At 38.4% G+C, this 18,260-nt stretch overlaps 1 protein-coding gene across 2 annotated transcripts in view; it reads left to right on the plus strand.

The window, feature by feature from the left end:
- Positions 1–18,260, plus strand: part of LOC132908185 (semaphorin-1A-like) — a 395,917-nt gene that overhangs the window by 214,516 nt on the left and 163,141 nt on the right. For both annotated transcript variants that reach the window (XM_060961947.1, XM_060961946.1), the window contains exon 5: positions 9,400–9,570. In XM_060961947.1, coding sequence (XP_060817930.1) covers positions 9,400–9,570 — 171 coding nt within the window. The remainder of the gene's footprint in view (positions 1–9,399; positions 9,571–18,260) is intronic.

An 18,260-nucleotide genomic window follows, 5' to 3' on the forward strand; every position in this document is an offset into this window, starting at 1 on the left:
TTGATGTTTAATGGCGAAACCGAGTAACGTTTTTAAACGGTGTGAAATGTGAAATATTTAAACCGAATAGTCGATATACGAGCGCTTCTTGCCTGACTCTGATTCTGTCTCATCGTGTAACAGCAGGACGTGGTGTATCTGGGATAACGAAACGAAGTGGCCAGTCGACCACGGAGATTGTCGAATGGAAGAAAAATTGCCGTACACACCCTACGGTCGCGTGTCATTTCGAAACGGTTACGATCGGGTGATTCGTTTCGATTGACGATTTCGCGATCCTCGGTACACTCGTGCGCGACAGTCCATCGGACCGATGCAGATTAAATTAAAGTGGAAAGAACGTCTTCGAACTTCGATATATCGTATTTCAATTCTACTATCGTGCACGCACCGACCTGATCGCATATGCATTATACCACTGATCGATTCGCCTGTATGGCGAAGCGTGTCACTGATAGATAGCCAATTTACTATGAGAACCGTAACTCGTGTGTAAGCCTGTGCACGGCAGCCAGAGAGCTTTGTAAAGCGCGACTGCGTTGTTAAAAAGGGAAAGAAGTTAGCGTTCGAGGATACGCGTATATATAGGTATGTAGCTAGAAGTGGATTACTATCCCGACTCAGTGGTGAATGGAGGTATTTGTAAATCACTGTTACCATTTCTAGTCATGGTAAAAGTGAATAAAAGTGAGTATTGGAATGATATGGGAACGCAAATAGAAAAAAAAAAAAAAAAAAAAAGATATGATATCCTACGAGTCATGTATCTCTTCACGAATTAAACGACGGAAGGTAAATATTTTCGATGCTGTATAAAACGTATATTTAGTTGGAATGCGTGTAGAGTGTAGCTGATTGCATATGTATACGGATTGCACTGTTTCCATCACTCGAAATGCTGAACCTGGAGTATATTCCACGTTTCTCTTTATGTTAGTACGTATATACGTGTGCGGATGCGTGTATTTCGCATATATCCAGCAGCAAAGCAAAATATCGCGCTTGTAAACGTACGGATCCGGGGCGAATGATCGAACGTTTTCCTGTCGTTATTCTTACGTGTTTGTCGAGTGTTCCCTAGGTGCTCTCACTCTCTCTCTCTTTCTGTCTTTCTGTGTCTCTCTCTCTGCCTCTCTATTTCCGTTGCTCTTTCTCTCGAGTTGCAGCCCACGTTGGAATTAGGAAAGTTTGCAGCTAGAAGGAAGTTCCGCGGCCGGAAAAACTTTTCCACGGCGAGGCTAGGTGATGACCATCGCGAGCCCCATCCAGTCAAGGGCTAAAGCCAGCTGTCGCCACGGTGAAATTGAAAAATCTGCCGGTTCTTTCGTAGCTGCACTTGGCTCGGAAAAATCGGCACGAGGATTACGACATCTTTATTACGGGCACGTTGATACAGCGCGACTGCTATGCTGTGCTTTATGGTGATTACGTAGATAGCGATGATAAGGAAGCCTCGCTTGTTAGTAGTTGATTTCGCCGGGCGCAGATACGTTCTTCGTTGATTCGGACGTGTAATTGACCGGATGCTGGTTGATTAATTATTATCAATTCGTTGCACGATGTCTGTTTTGCGCAGTTACGCGCCAATTCCCGTATGAAACTGCTCGGGAATCCGGGAGTGCATCAGCTGACGACGATGTATAAACGGGCACGCTGTGCTTGCAAATTAATGAAATATACTCGCACGGCTGATAACTCGCGCGTTTATTGCTCGCCCGTACATTCCGAGGTTTATAGAATCGTGCGGATTAAAGCCTGATTTACAGTTCGACGGATCAAGCGATAATTACCGAGCGTGGTTACCAATTCAAGTTACGAGCTGAAGTTTTTCCGTGCGAGAAAAATTGATAACGCGTCGTCCCACCTTCCTCGATCTCAATCAAATCCCGTTAGACATTTTGTAAATGTTGAAAGTTCTCATGAATTTTACGTTTGTCGGGGCAAACTGTTAATTAGAATTTTGAGTAGCTTCGACCGATTCGATCATTTCAGTAGAATTTCCTTCGGTTAACGTCGTCTCTCGCTTTGTCGATGCCGCGTCGAATTTAAATACAATATAAATATACGGATTGCCGCAAAGGATTACGTAAGTAAAGATTAAAAGAACAACGTGGAAAGGTTCAAAGGCTGTGAAATCGTGGACAAGAGGAGGAAGGAATCCTTGATAAATAGCGCTACTTTCTGCGACTCCTTTCTGCCCATTAAAAATACGAATCTCCATTGAGTAATCTACGGAGCTTTGTCAGGCGAATCGTTCCCCGTCGGTTCAATCAGATTTTAAAACGCGCATGAGAATAAATTGAACTGGAATCTCCCGCGAGACTAATAATGGCAGAAGCATGAATATTAATACCATTTGAACTTCGTGGAAACTTTCAGTTCGGCTTGACAAGGAAGTTCGTCTGTAACCGAAGGGAGGTAGACGGGAAAGCAAAGAAAAGAGAAAAAAAAAACGGATTCTTGTTCGGTGGATCGTCGGTGGAATAGCTTGCATGGGCGTTCACGGAGAGTAAAACACGTTTCGTAGATATTTCATTGGAACCGACTTGAGATATTCTTTCAGTTTTAAACTCCGAAATTAACAAAGGAAATGGGAGAAAACAATGAAAAGAAAGGAGGGAAAGAATTCAAAAAGTACGAATGTTATAAATGAAGTCTATCTTTTACGCGTTTTGGTTGAAACACATGCGATTCAAAGGTCGAGAAAAGTCAAAGAGTCTCGGTTTCGAACAAGTTTTTCCAACAATTTCACAAGGTGGAGGGGTTAGGCAACAGCATGAATTAATTAAACGTTTAACGTTATCTTTTAAATGTAACAACGAAATTTATTGTATACAGGAAGTATGTTGCGAGATACGTAAATGCGAAAGCAACATCATTGCGGGACGAACGAAACGGTAATTCTTTGAACCCGTCCCTTCATTTTTCCATGTTTCGCTGTTTTTCCTTCCTCCGAAAAGCCGGAGGCTGCATAAACCTTTTCGATTAATTGCTTTATCTTACGAATATGCATGAAAGCGGACGCGGCGTTTAAACAAGCCTGGGATACGCGTTCCATCGATAATTTCAAAGTTCGTTTCTGGCCAAATATGGAAGGCAATGACCAACGGAGTCGCGCGCATATTTCACGTTTTCCGGTGGATTTATTTGAAGCACAGAATATCGACCGATGGGAAATTGAAAAATGCAGATCGCTTTCCCTCAACCTCGTGACAAGGAAGCCAATGCGGAGACTCGAGGGAGGAACAGAGGAACGGGGTGGGGACATGGTATCTTTGTTCGTTGTAGCAAGAGTGTTTTGCATTGCGAATACGTAATAGTTTCAACGAATGTTACGCGTTTGAATCGTGAATATCGTTTTATCACGTAACAGATGGCAAAACATGGAAGGCTATACCTTACTTTAATTAAAAATATCGGAAAGCTTTGTTCGTACGTGCGTTCTTAAGAAATCGAACAGATACTTTCATCGTTTGATCGTTAAAACACGTACAAAGATGTTTTGCTCAAATATTATTAACTATATCGACATTTTAAACTACCCAACCAGAGCAACGGCAAAGACACGGAACAGGCACACGGTGTTTCGATATTGAACGAGATTTAAAAAGATAATTTCATCGTAGACGGTGGCGTGTAGTCGTACAAAGACTAAAATCCCAGGAAACTTGGCGTTCCGATTCTAATTATGGCGCGGGACTGGCGATTCCGTGAATTCCAGCACATTCTCCCTGTTCCGATTAAACGAAAATGGAGCGACGTATGTGAGGTCGTGGAAAAAATGTTCTGTCGAGCGCGAATTGCTTGATTAACTGGTAATTCGTGGGCAGTGCGTTACGAGAGAGGACGTGACCCCGTGTCCTTCAGGTGTACACGTTAACCGGTCATGGGTTAATCCGCGGGTTCAAGCAGAGCTGCTAGTGGCGCGGAGAAATGGAAAAGAGGGATCCTCCGGTTTCATCTCTGTCGGGGAAATTAAACCACGTATCCAGCTGGCGTCTATTCATACGTACGCTTTCGCGGAAAATGTTTACGGGAAAGGAAAACGTATCGTTGCGTCTATTAAGGATCGGCTATGTAAACGGAGTAATTAAAATTTCATTTTACGCCTGGAGACGGACGAACTGTTCCGTGAACGATGCTCCACCGCGAAGATTCGTTAATCGCGCGGAGGCGCAATTAAACCGTGGCAAATGCGAATTAACACGGCGCTCGAATGGCTTTTTATCGCATGGAATCTCGTTGCACCGTCTCGTTGACACTTTTTACAATCCTTCGCTTTTGAACGCTCGCTTTTCATATTATCGAAATATTATCGACGTACGTGAATTACACTTTTTACGAAGGATATCGATGTAATTTTTCATTTTACTCTCCAACGTACGTTAGCGTGAACAGATTTGAGATCATACGTTGGTCCAGAGCAATGCTCGAGATTAGATTTCCCACTTCATCGCTGATATGTACGTAAATAAGCATCGGTGGAAAACCCGCTTCACAGGTATCAACGTTACTCCTAACTTTTTCTCGAAGCATCGATTACTGTTATACGGAGAATCGAATGTTTTCTATGGAAAAATCCAACAAATTTCAGTCGTGTAATGTTCACACTAAATACAACAATGAGGAAGTCGTAGGTTCTCTTAGAAAAAAATACACGCGTATTGTATACGTGTATTCGAGAGACTAAATTGCGCATGAAACTAAATATGAAATTTCATATTTCGCATAAACTCTGCATAATTAACCTATACCGTTGGAACTTTTTAAATATAAAAAATCTAGTTTAAATACGTTACTTTCTCGTTATTTCGGACAAGTTCATATCTTATTTGATATTTTCTCTATTCGCGTATTATAACATGTTGTATAACATACTCGTACATACACGTGTATCTACCTTTAAATACAATCGACGCGGTACGTTGCAACTACAGCTTACGTAAAAAGTATAAAGCAAAAGGAGCAAATGAAATGGAAGTAAAGACATGCTATCGAAGGTTTGCTTTGGATAGAAAGAAGAAAGGGCGGCTGGAAAAAGGTAGAGAAACGAACACGAAGGAATCTTCGTGAATCGTTCTTATCGCAGCAAGAAGTCCAAACAGAGCGGCTAACTTTTTTGATAGCCCAGCCAGGGGAATCGTTACCCTTTCAAATGCGAAAAGCGTTTGGTATGATCCATGCGCGGCCATTGCGGGGCGGCGCGGTCCTGGTCAAAGTAAAGGCGGAATCCGGCAGAATGTATGCAGTGCCCCAGAAAAAAAGTTTGGCTAGTGGATAGAGCTCGCGGAGGATTAGAGCCGTGTCCGGGGCCGAATTTATCCGCGAGGTTAGAGTGTGAAACCGGCTCGCAACCGGAGCCTCGAAACTGTGTGAAATCGTATTACCCGATGAATATGCAGCGCGATTTTGCGGTCGAAAGTTTTCGGTTCCGCTTGTAACTCGTAGGCGGTCTCCGGTAAGCGACGACGGAACTGTGGAACTCGAATCCTCTAGACGTATTCTAATTAGTACAAAAACCGGAGGAGAACAAGGTGACGGCATGGCGGCAACACGCGGAACCGGGAAAAGGAGATAGCAGGAGTATAGGGAGAACGCAGGGCTGTTCCTAAATCACACTCGACCGAAATCTGCGTTCGGCGGTTTAATTGGTTTTTGGCTAGTAGAAAGTGCGGCAAGAAATCACCGGCCAGCCAGGAATTAATTAGACATCGGCCCCGGAATAACGATTACATCAAATTTAATTGGACAATTCCATTTGTAGATTGGACAGTTTTGAATACGCGCCGCGTAAGAAGCGCCGTTTCCGTGGAAATAATTGGTTTTCTTCGACTACGGCCGAGGGAAGGGATGTGGCTCTCTTTGTCGTTTCTCGAATAGATCTTCGTTTCTTCCTAACCTTTCTACCATCTTTTCCTTTAGGATCTACTTTTCATGGTAAGCCAAACGGGAAATTGCATCGCGAATGTCTGATTGGCTGCCGATGTCTGAACGGATGATTAAAAGTTGATCGAATTATCGAATTGACACGGTTCGATAGATGATTTCGAGCAAATGTCTCTGTTGGTCGAGTTAGCTCAAGTTTCATCGTTCGCGAAATAATCGGTTTTCTTGTCACGATATCGTGCTATTCGTTGGTTGTCGAAGCTATCTATCTCTTTGGCTTCGATGCGATTGTTTTGATCATTGATCGAAAAGCTGTGAGCGAAAAAGGAAAATATTCCCGTGGTGGCGACGCGTTCATTCAGACGTTTCATCGTCAAATGTCATTTCTAATCGATTCGATGGTCGGATCGCGCGATTCCAATTCGATAATTCATTCGTATTCGAATTATTTCGTTTCATAGCGCGTTCAATACACGTGTTCGATGCAAACACATCGCAAGACGGTCCTAAAAAATCACAATGCTTTTGCAATTGCGATAGTGACCAAAGGAGCGAAAAGATTCGAGTTTGAAATGACAATATTGCTTTGTTCTACAACTCGTTCTGCCACGCCTTGTTTCATGTTTTCTCTTCCAACAGTATTGTTGTAGTAACAAATTGTTCTTTTGCAATTGTTCGATAAAACGGACTTCTGTGCGTAATCCATGTGTAAAGTTCTCTGCTACGCAGACGATGCAATTGTTGAAATATAAAGTTGCAGTAGTCGTCGTGATAGTATCGTTACTGGATCGGGTACTATTTAAAAAAAGAACGTTTTGTAATCTGTAACCACTGAGATATGTAAAATAGTCGACAGGTATGTACGTCTAGGAAGAAGAACGCGTAATAAAGAAAAAACTAATCGAGCAACGGTATTTCGTTATTTCGCTACTCCGTTAAAGGAAAAGGAAAGCAGTGTGGACAAAAGGAAGGAGGAAGCTACGTAACGCTAAATGATAAAATTGATTCTTACTTTCTATCGCTCGTGATACACTCGGGCCACGCGGAACTACGAGATAAAATGAAATTTCACGGTAGACAAAATTTCCGGGTCACAGAAAGGTATCAGAATAAATTTTCAAGTAATCTATTGAAACTTCACCGGTATATCGTAACGTCGAGGAGCGTAGCTAAGAGACCGTCTAAAGTAATACAAGAATATTAAAATGACAAAAGGAAATGTATAAGGCAGACAGAAAAGAATACAGGTATGGAAGCCACGTATATACATAAGACCACCCATGACGACATGTAGATTGTCAGAACAAAATACGATGTTAGATAATGCACCGTAACGAGATCGGCTAATGCCATTGGTCTACTCTACTCGGAAAAGTGCATCCACGAAGCAATCACGCTGATAAGATTTATCTTCCGTGGCGTGCAAGTATCCCTAACGGCCGGTAGGTCCGAAATTATCGAAGGAAAAAATTTCTAGGTCGACCACGAGAAGTCGTAAAAAAGATGGTACGAAATGCGTGTGGATACTCACGGAGAAAAAACGTGATCTAGAGATTCCTGGGGCTTCTGGGTAGCTTGCTCATGGATCTTTGGTCCGATAGTATGCAGCTGTAGTCCTTGTAACCTCGCTACCCTCTAACTTTTTCGCGATTTCCAGCTTCCGTTCCACCTTGATTCTCGTTGTTTCATACGCTGGATCTTTATGCATTCGCCTTGAGCGATCGTCGGTCCGTGCAAGGAAATCCAGAATTTCCAGTCAGGGTGAACGACGTTCGATTTTTCAACGTGTATAAGGCACGTGTATTGTATATCTGTATATACTTAGCTGGTAACTGCGTTTGCAACATTGTTCGTTCATTTGCTGGCAAATTATACTTCTTGATTTTTCTCGAGGCAATACTCGTTTGCATCGAGCTATTCTTTTCTTTTTTTTTTTTTTTTTTTGATCACGTTTAAATGGTATGCAATTACTAGCGCAGGCCAACAGCAATATTGTGATTTTGATATCTCGCGTTTGAGAAAAGAAAAAATGCTGTACGATAAGCATCTATTAGGAGAATGAGTTAAGATTTTTCAAAGGAAAGTTACGAATAAAAATTTCATCGTACGGCTTATTGAATTACGTTTGGCGAAATTTTGTAATTATGTTGTCCATGTACGTTTTACTTTGAAACATCGGAGGTTGCGCGGAACGAAAGAAATTATTTTACATTAACTCGTCAAGCGAATCTCATTTCTCCTTCTAAAGTACATTTTTTGAAACACGTGAAATTTTTCTAAAAACAGAATTCATTCGGTGGGATTTAATACGTCCCTTTGCTTCTCTTGAAATAACTGTTTGTACATATATTGCGTATTCTTTCGCTTATAACGAATATTTCACGAACGGCGTCGTGCAACGGATTGCACATTCTATTTTACTCGAAACTTTAGATACATTTTATTTTTAATTTGCTTCGAAATAAAATAAACTGCCTTTTTTTATTGAATGAATAAGTAAAAGTCTAATTTTTTATCTGAGATCGTATAATTTAATATCTTTTAAACTAATGTCTTTTCAAATATCTTGTTCGATGAATTTATTATAAATGTAGGATGGGAATACCATCTTTGACAATCTTTCAAATCGAAGTAAAATAGTTCAGTTAATAATAATTTAACGATTTCTATTTCGATAAATAGAAGTCAGTTAAATAATTGAAAGAAAGATGGTTGAAAGAATGTGAAAAAATAGTCTGGAAATGTCTAGCGATTTATTAATTACTGCTATTTACGTTCCTTTATCTGAAATAAAGGAAGACGTACTATATGACGTAATTCATCGCTACAGTACAATGTCGTAGATATACACACATACGTACGCTATACACAACTCAGTTACTACGCTTAATGAACGACAGGAATTTTTTGATTCGTCCGCTAGCAGTAAGCGTTTCAATCGTTGTATACGTTTAAACTGCGTATGTAACACGATCCTATACCTATATGGTCTATATCGTATACACGTCATAGAGGACTGTGCTTGAGTCAAAATTTGGCGCGCAATAGTTTTTCAATATGGCGTCTGAGCGTTGGATGTTTGTAACGCGTGCATCGTAATTCCGATATTAATTACTAATAATTAACGTCAACGTTACTCTTTAGTCTCTAACTATCGTTCCGTTGGATAAATCTTTATCGGTGATACGTTGTTATTAATAATAAACGCGTGTTTTTATAGAAAAGTGGCAAAAATCGTTTACTGATTGACGTTACTGTATTCGAAGAAGTGACACAAAGAAGAAAGTTTATCTCTGCTGTTCGTTAATGCTTTAGCAGTGTTATCATAATCAGAAATTACGACTTGGGAATTAGCACTTAGTAGGTAAATATGTATGTGTTCGGTGTTTCGATCCGCTCGGCAGAATTTCACTTACAATCGGATGTTTTGGCGTAGCTCGTAACTTAATACGAAATACTACGTTTTAGGAATTAGATTCTAAAGTAACTCTTGTTTGATCTGGTTTGTTATAGAGGTTGCAGTGGTCCAGCAGCGGGGCACATCGTGAACTTTGTTATCTGAAGGGACGTAGCGAGGACCAGTGTCAGAATTATGTACGAGTATTCGGCAGACAAGGGCCTGATCGATTTCTTGTTTGTGGAACGAACGCATACAAGCCGCTCTGCAGGCAATTCACCATCAAGGTAAGCGCTTTAGATCTTTTTTTTAATCGGCGGAAATATCAAGGTCGTTTGATAAGTAGCCCTTTGTTTCAAACCACCAGATTCCAGTCACTTTAATGTTCGACCACCACAGTTAACCGCGCATGCGAAAGCAAATCGTTAAATGAAATTGAGCTTTGTGGCAAACCATGCTTGCTTCTACTGTACAGCCTTTCTATTTCTATTGTTGGTATAAAAGCTATTATAACGCGATTATTTACAAATTACGTACCGGTAAAGTAGAAACCAAAAATATCAACTTTATATTTTCGAAAATTAGATTTTCGATCTTTACGTTCAAAAAATATTTAAATATATATTTTTAATCAAATTTGCCGGATGTTCACTCATATGTCGTTGACAAATATTCATTACTTCTATACCTTCTTAATGAAAGCTCGTAATTTTTAAATTTGATTATCCGATTCGATCGAAAGATCTCTACAAATCTATATTTTGACATTCCTGAAATAATCGATTAATTAGGGTACATCGACCCAGAGTGAAAAACTTTCAAAGAAAGTTCATAGCGCGTGTTTTTTTTTTTTGTATCGTAACAAATTGTATCACATGTTTTGAACATTAATTAATCGAAAAATGGTGATAAATAAAAAAAATACCTAAACGAATATGCAATATATTTTTCCGGCACAACGATAATAAACCATGTTTGTAAGAAAGATTTACTTATTATATATTATATTATATATATTTATTTATTAAATTTAAATATGTAATTGTTCAAAGCTTTCTGTTCTTCTTTCTATATATTATATTGTATAATATGCATTGAGTTTCGAATTACTTCTAACATTATCAAAGGAATTTTAGTCTTTGTTTTTCGGTCTTTGAATTTTTGCCTTTTGTCTCACTAATAAAGGAACGAGCTCAAAAATATCGTGACGCTTGGATATTTAAGCGATACTAGTTGGTTGCATACAAAAACTAATAAAAATACAGTATATATAGAGAATGTATAGTTATATCAGAGACAGACGCAATTCTATTTAATTTATGACAATTAAAATGAATAAATATTAACACCATTGTGATCGTTCGATTCGATAATTATTTAAATAATTTTTGGTTCTGGATAATTCAACATTCCCATAATTTTCTACTTATTGATATAACGATATCAGGCTTACGAATATCATCCATTAAAATATTGCTTATTTAATATTAATTGTACGATTGATGTATTGCGGTTTGTTTCCATTTTATCATAATGAGTAATTATTAAATCAATATCCATTAAAATTCTTACAAACGAGAATAGCAAATAACAATGATAATGGATGTAATAGGATCGAAACAATCAACTATGTGCACACAAATTGATCTAAATAATATCGAACTCTGATTAACGTTTATTATAAAATACCAAATAATACTAGGAATAATTATCTTCAGAAAGTACTCGTACGCGATAGGTTCCTTAAATTTCATAACAACGTATGCAACAAACGACTAAGAAGCTATACGAAGCAAGTTAAACATCTTAACTGGTATATGCGGACAACAGCTGTATATATAAAACGCTTTTGTATTGCAAAATCAAATAATCTATAATTTCATAACGTTAATCTATTTCAACAAGTAGATGCAGTAGGCCTATATTTCTACCTTTTTTACATTTAATTGGTTACACGATATATAAAAAATATTACCAGTCTTATCCTACATGGTAATGTACAAGGTAACACTGTTCGTATTAATTTACAACGTTTCATATTTTAATCCTTATAGATACATTAATGTATGTCGGTCGTTCTCGAAACAAAATTGATTATCTAGAACACAACATGGCACGGCCATACATGGATACTTAATGAGCAAGCGTTCAACAAAGGCGGACGATGGTCAGATTTTGGTTTTGCTTCGTTTGTTTATTTAATAATCAGGCGCACACAGCTGTGTACGCACACACATGTTTCAAGGCGAAGCGTAACGCGAGAGGAAAGGGTGGCATTTTAACAGCGTTACTGCAAAGTCAGACAGGGAGAGCAAACTAAACGGCAAATAACGTTAGAAACGTAGAATTTGCGGATAATTTATTGCTCGATGTTAAATATTAGCGCAACAAACAGAACGTGTAATACGTAATAAGCGAGAACGATATGAGAACTATAATCAGATTCTCGTCGATTCTACTTAATGATAACCGGAATCAAGTTGTTTGTAGATTGGTTTAACTTGCGTTAGGCTAATGAACTGTGGTGTTTGTCATTTTACATTAAGAAAGTAATAGAAATTAAAATCATACACTTGGTTTCATTCTCTTTTCCTTTTTAGTACCTACGCATTTTATAAATTTCCAGAGTCATAATTATCCTCACAAGTATATTATATTTGCATCATCGTTCGTTATTTCCAGCAGGCTTATAAATATAATTTTTATAATATCAATCAGTGAAAAAGTTTTTACTTGGAACAATTTTATACAATTTTACAAAGTTACAATTGCTCTTGCTTGATGATGATAAAATACGAAACATCTCATTGATCGTCTGTTATCTATCAAATTTCGGTGATAATTGTTGTAACGCGTGTTAATGTTCCGACGGGAAAGTCGATTAAAAAAGTTCTGATTAGAAAAAGAACGAAACTGTATCGGGTTGTTGACTCGGGAAAATACAAGCAGTAGAAGTTGGGGTTTTTATGGCATCTTTTACGAGGTTAGAGTAGACCGAAGTTCTTCCCAACTTTTTACTTTATCACGGTGCACTACTAATATCATATAATAACTCATAAAACACGGTTAATACTGTATCTATCTGTACTAGTTTACTCCTGCAAGCTATCGTATATTGCTCGCTTTCGTATTTTTCTTTTCCTTCTTTTCTTAGGAACAACGATCTTTCATAGTAGCATAATAATGTATTTTTCTAAATATATGTTCTATTAACCTTTATCGAGTATTTATCAAGCAAACACATAGCGTTGCTTTCTAATTTTCAATAGCTTAGATTAATACTTGAAACAATTGAAATAATAATTGAACGTCTTTGAGGAAGGTATCTATTTTACGGACGTTCGTATTAAATGTATCGTAAGTCTTTGCATTGAAATTTACGATAAAATAGAAAAGAAAGGAAGGGAGAAGGAATAAAAACCAGGAAACTAAAAAGTGAAGAAAATAATTCATAAAATGTTATTTATGAAATATTCAAGTATACCGAGCGAGCATAGACGTAAAAAGTAGAAAAATATAAAATATTATTTAAACTATGTAATAAAGAATAGAAAATTAAATAACTTCAGTTCGAAGATTTTTGAAGAATATCTTTCGAAAAATGTAAGAATTTTAATTATGTAGGTTGCACGAAAGTAATTTATTCGTAGGGAAACTTGATATTTTACGAAATCTACTTATGGTCTCGAGTTGTGATATAACATTTCGGCAATTATCCTTGTGAATTTAATACATTTCTGGAGAACGTTAGTCAGCTAAACGAGTTTGCTGTCGTTATCCTTTGCGATATATTAATTCTCTCGGTCATTAGCTCGATACATCTGTCAGATTAAACGGTCAAATTTTAATGCAAATTTCATATCGAAGTTGACGTTGTTCACGTACCAGTTGCGAAATTAATAATCTCGAGATTGACCTCGTTGATTTTCATAAAAGCCTTCATAAGTTGTGAATTTTATATCTTCTGAATTCACTGCTTTGATCATATGAGATATTGCTGATTATATTACCGGAATACTTGTACCTTATTTTCGTTAATTGTGTAACTTCAAAGCAACTGAAATATTTATGTCATTTCATTCTAAAAACGTTTCTTTGTAATAATATTGAAAACAGAAAGAAATATCTTGTGCGTTAAAATTCGTTTAAAATACAAATTGTCGAAAGTCAAAAGAATATTAAATTTCTATCTTTTAAGAGTTTTAAGCTTTGTTGTTCTTCATAGAATGCATGTTGCGTTCTTTTTTTACAATATTTAATTATTTGTCGAAACGACAATCGCTACGAATTTCCTAACGCTGATAAATCTTGAATTCAAACGGCTGTTGTATTTTAGCTGTAGAAACGATCCACTTGATCTGCATAGCTACTAAGTTTACTGTCACGTTTACATGTTCCTAACTGAATTAATTGCTACAAGTCAAGCGTGTAGCATAGCGTTCTAGATTTACTAAAAAAATTACTAACGAAAAATCCATTCATTCCGTTTCTATATTTAATTCAAATATCAATCTTATATTCGTGTAATGTGAAAGTTCGTATGTCGTATAAAGCATGCTCCAGTATAAAGAATAAGCTAGTAAGCTTGTAGAATCGTTCTTGACAACACATAACACCGGAATCTTTTAAATTTTGTCAGTGGTAAAAGGTTTATTTGAAAGTATACTTTATCGGTTTTCCATGTTGTAACTTTTAATCAAATTTATTGGATCGAGTGCACAACATTGCGCTTTAATATCATTTGTTGCATCGAATTTTCGCTCCGCTGCATTCCGGATATCCGCTAAGACCAAAGAAGTTTTAACAGAGAGGGGCTATAAGATTTTCAAAAGGACTTTTGAAACGCGCCGTTCTCTGAAGAACCGTAGGCAGAGAGATGGCGAGAGAAAGAGAGAGAACGATGAACAGCTTCCAGAAAAGCGCGCTTCAGCTTGTAATACACTTTTCCCCTCGCGTTTACAGCCGACGAATCGTTCCTCTTCTCTCCCTGTTCGCCTCTTTGTGTTGTTAGCTTCGCATGCTCTACACAACCTGCTATCGCTCCAAGGCACTATTTTTAATCAGGGATACAGATAAAAAGAGAAATTAACCGTCGATTTCGCCGATGGGCGTAACGACTTGTAGCGAATCTACATTCGGTTTCTAGTCGTCTGCTTTTAAGTCCGTGAGCCGAGTATATCCGCAGGACTCGTTAAACTCCGGTCTTCTTCTACGGACATGTCGCGAATGCACACTGCATACAAACCGATAAGAAAAGAGATCGTTAGATTTGTCGCAGTTTTACAACTACGATAGGTTCTTTGTTTCGGCCGCAATTCGTTTCGCGGCTCTAAAATAAATCAGGCAATTTTACTGGTTCTTTTGAAAATGATACAATCGTTTTTATCTCGTCCTTGTTTCTGATGCAGAATTTATCATGGAGCGGTTGTAGAAGCGGTATTCTTTACAAACTGGTTTGTCGTTATAACAACCGTATAATGGTTCTTACAGTCCTCTTAACAAAACATTGTAACTCGAGTCGTAGTTTTTACGTATGCACATAAATCCTTCGCGAATTGTTGTTATTAATTGAGTAAAGGCGTAGCTAATTCATTTATATATATCGAAAATAATCAGACGATTTTTAAGAGAAAAGAAAAATACAATTAAAGTAATGGAGTGCGGTTAAAAGTTAATCACATACTGTAGTTTCTTCGAGGTACTTTGTCTAAAAATATAGAAACCATACTATGTTTATACAGAAAGTTAGAGTCGATTGAAATAGTAACTCGAATCGATGTCTGAAAAGACATGTTATCCAAGGCCGTTTTATCTTGATCAAATCTTATACGTCGTTTTTCTAATCAACGCTCAGTTTATTCGTACAATATAATATAATAAGGTAAGACAATTTTTCTCGAATTTCGAGAACGAAGAAACGTTCCATCAATTTTACGTCAAATTAGATTGAGGTTAGGTTCGCGGAAACATCTTAGATCCAGCATAGACGTGTATATATATACTATATATGTATCTTTATAGCAGAATATATGGTTAAACAAGGAAATAATGAAAAAGCAATATCTGAACCAGTTTGGTATTTCATGGGAAAACGAACTTGCCTATTTTTATCGATATATAAATTGAGCGTAAACTTTGTAGCAAATAAATCGCAACGGTAAGATAACTTCTTTATGCGACCGTAGAGCGCGCGACAACGACTAAGGCTAAAACGCTGGAAGAAGCAATGTAAAGGGGCGCGGGAAGGAGGCGTCGCATCGTGGCGCCCAGCGTCTTAATAATGGCACGTCGTGGAAACGCGTCGTCATGCCGGCAAGGGCGGAGAATGAGAGAGCAAAAGAAGAAGACGAAAAGTGGCATGAACTCGTGATTTATCTGCTCGCATATCCCTCTCTCTTTCTCCTGATCTCGCCAGCAAATAGCACCGGTGTCTCCTTAGGACCTCGTTAAGTGACATTTTAGAGGAAAGGCAGATAAGAGCGTACGTACGTGCTTTGATGCATGTTTCGCGGCTATTACAGTCAGTTAAAATAGCTTCTGAGTAGGCCTCCAGAAAATAAACATATTTAGCCCGATTTTTCTTGCATAAATCAACGCCAACCAACTTGTTCCATTTATTTAGACACCGTCAATCTGAAAAATGCAATAATTCGTTCGATAATGTCATTATCTCTTGAATATTATTTTCATTGTGGTTGCGCGCGTTTACGTTTCATTGGTCGATGATAGAACGACAGTGGGGAAAGTCGGTACAAGTGACCGATATAAAGCTCGGTGGTTGCTAGCGGAACGTAATTACGGGAACGTAGTAATCGACATTTTAGAGAAAATCGAGATAAGGTAAAGAGAGAAAGAGAGAGAGACAGAGTGTGTGTGTGTGCACGTGTTACGATGCATGCTTTGCACTTATTACGCTGGATTATACCTTCGTAAACGAAAGGGTAAACGGATAAAGGTATTTACGACAACTTTTTCATTATAGGCCAATACACGACAAAAACCAGCTGTTTGCGGGGGAGGGGGAGAATCGACGCGAACCAGTTCCTTTGCCTTTCTCATGTCAAACGATACTTTCAACGGTTCGCTCGTGATCTATTCTCTTTTTTTGGCGAAAAGGTCGTGGATTCAAAATAATATTCGTTTATCGCAGTGTCTTTGGTATCCGTTTACAATTCGACAGCGACATTAACACTATCGATACAAAAAATGAAAATTTCTCTCCTTACATCGTTGGCAAGCCTATCGCTTTACGTGCGTCAATAATCCGAATTTGTATTAAAGACAGTCGACGGTAAAGTTGGAGTTGCAGTTGGATGAGTGAGAGACGGAAAGAAATGGGATGGGAATGATGTCGAGCGTTGGATGTGTAGGATATCGTGTTACACAATTACCGCGCGGAAGGCAAACTTGTCGGCATGTGAGAAGAGAAGCGATCGCACGTGAACCGATATCCGCGAGAGTAGCGAGAATGGACCGATCGAAGGGACAGAATGGAACGTCTGATTCTCACGTGAGCGTCAAAGTGTCACGTATCGGTCGTTTGCTCGAGTGCTTGGTGAAGTCTTGGTGTAATCAATCGAGGTCGGTTCTCTGTCTTGACACGAAAGTCTTATCGAAGGACTTGGTCGGGGCGAAGACGTCGTCGGTGTCTCCTTTCCACGACATCGATACCCTATCATCTCTTGGCCGTCCTAAAACATCTATCTTGCACGCACAAGATTCGCGACTCTTATGAGAAAACTCGAGCGCTTTAGTCTATGGGGAATTCGATCCTGTCGTCCGAACGCGAAACTCGTCAATTTTATTTCCGCCGCACTAACGTCCTTCGGCTCTTGTCCATTGGCTCAGACAAATTGAGCCTGAGGGCTGGAAATTTCGTAAAATTGATTAATTAAGCCAATAAGGGTGCGAATAGTGGAAGAACATGGGAACAGAGAAAGGAGGAGGGAGGGAGGAGAAGAAAAACTGAGTGATAGAATAGTAAAGAAATTGTTGAATGGAAAACGATTGAAAAAAGTTCTCTGGGAAAAGTGGAATTATATTCGACGGCGGCATAATATCGCGGTAGATCCGCACGCGAAGAATGAGAACTGGTTCAAAATTTAGATGAAGTTTAATCTGATCGATTCTGTCGCTGCCTCTGTCTCGCGGATTTTAACTTGCACATCATTATCAACCGAGTTTTCAGACTTTCTTTTTCTCCTTGCGAACTTTTATTTTTATATTTTGGATAGACTTGGATGTAGAAATGTAAACTTTCAAATATTCAAATATTCTCGGTACGTACATTGAAAATTAACAAGCAGATCTGACGATTTTAAAAATGTTTCAAACGAAATCTATTCACTGGAAAATGTTTGACAGTTGCAGCAATCGGGTGAAACGCGAAGGCGAATCGGATGATCCGTATAGAAATAAACTGGCAATTCAAATTTAAAAAATGGAAAGATCCGTATCGAAAAACCCATAGATTCGAGATATTGGCTGGCGAGTAAGTCATGTATCAGGGACTCGCTCCTCTCTTGATATTGTATATCCTCGAAGGAAAAGGTGAAGTTCCATTTCATCTCAACAGCGACTTCCTATTGTCGAAGAATTCCGTAGCCACTTTACTCGCCAGTTATTCCACTGAATCGCAAAATTCGCAGTTCGCCGATCTTTTTATGAAAAACCCAATTTTCGCGGTTAAAGACGAACCTCTATAATAACTTCGTTATAATAAATTGATACGTTTCTCTAATATCTATGAAATTTAATATAAACAAAATATAATAAAACGGGAGACGGATATTTCGAGAGAAGCATGTTAATTATCAAGTTAAGTAACCGAGGTTTATTGCGTACTCCGATTCGAAGTATCCGAAACAGTCTGTTCGCAGCGAACGGAGCGAAATGTTTGAAATTCCATCGGCGACAGGGATAGACGGAATTCTCAAAATCGTGGATGACTCGGTATCGTTTTTGTCGAAGTTTATCG

The sequence above is a fragment of the Bombus pascuorum genome, chromosome 6 (genome assembly GCF_905332965.1).
Source record: "Bombus pascuorum chromosome 6, iyBomPasc1.1, whole genome shotgun sequence".
In the NCBI taxonomy this organism is placed as follows: domain Eukaryota; kingdom Metazoa; phylum Arthropoda; class Insecta; order Hymenoptera; family Apidae; genus Bombus; species Bombus pascuorum.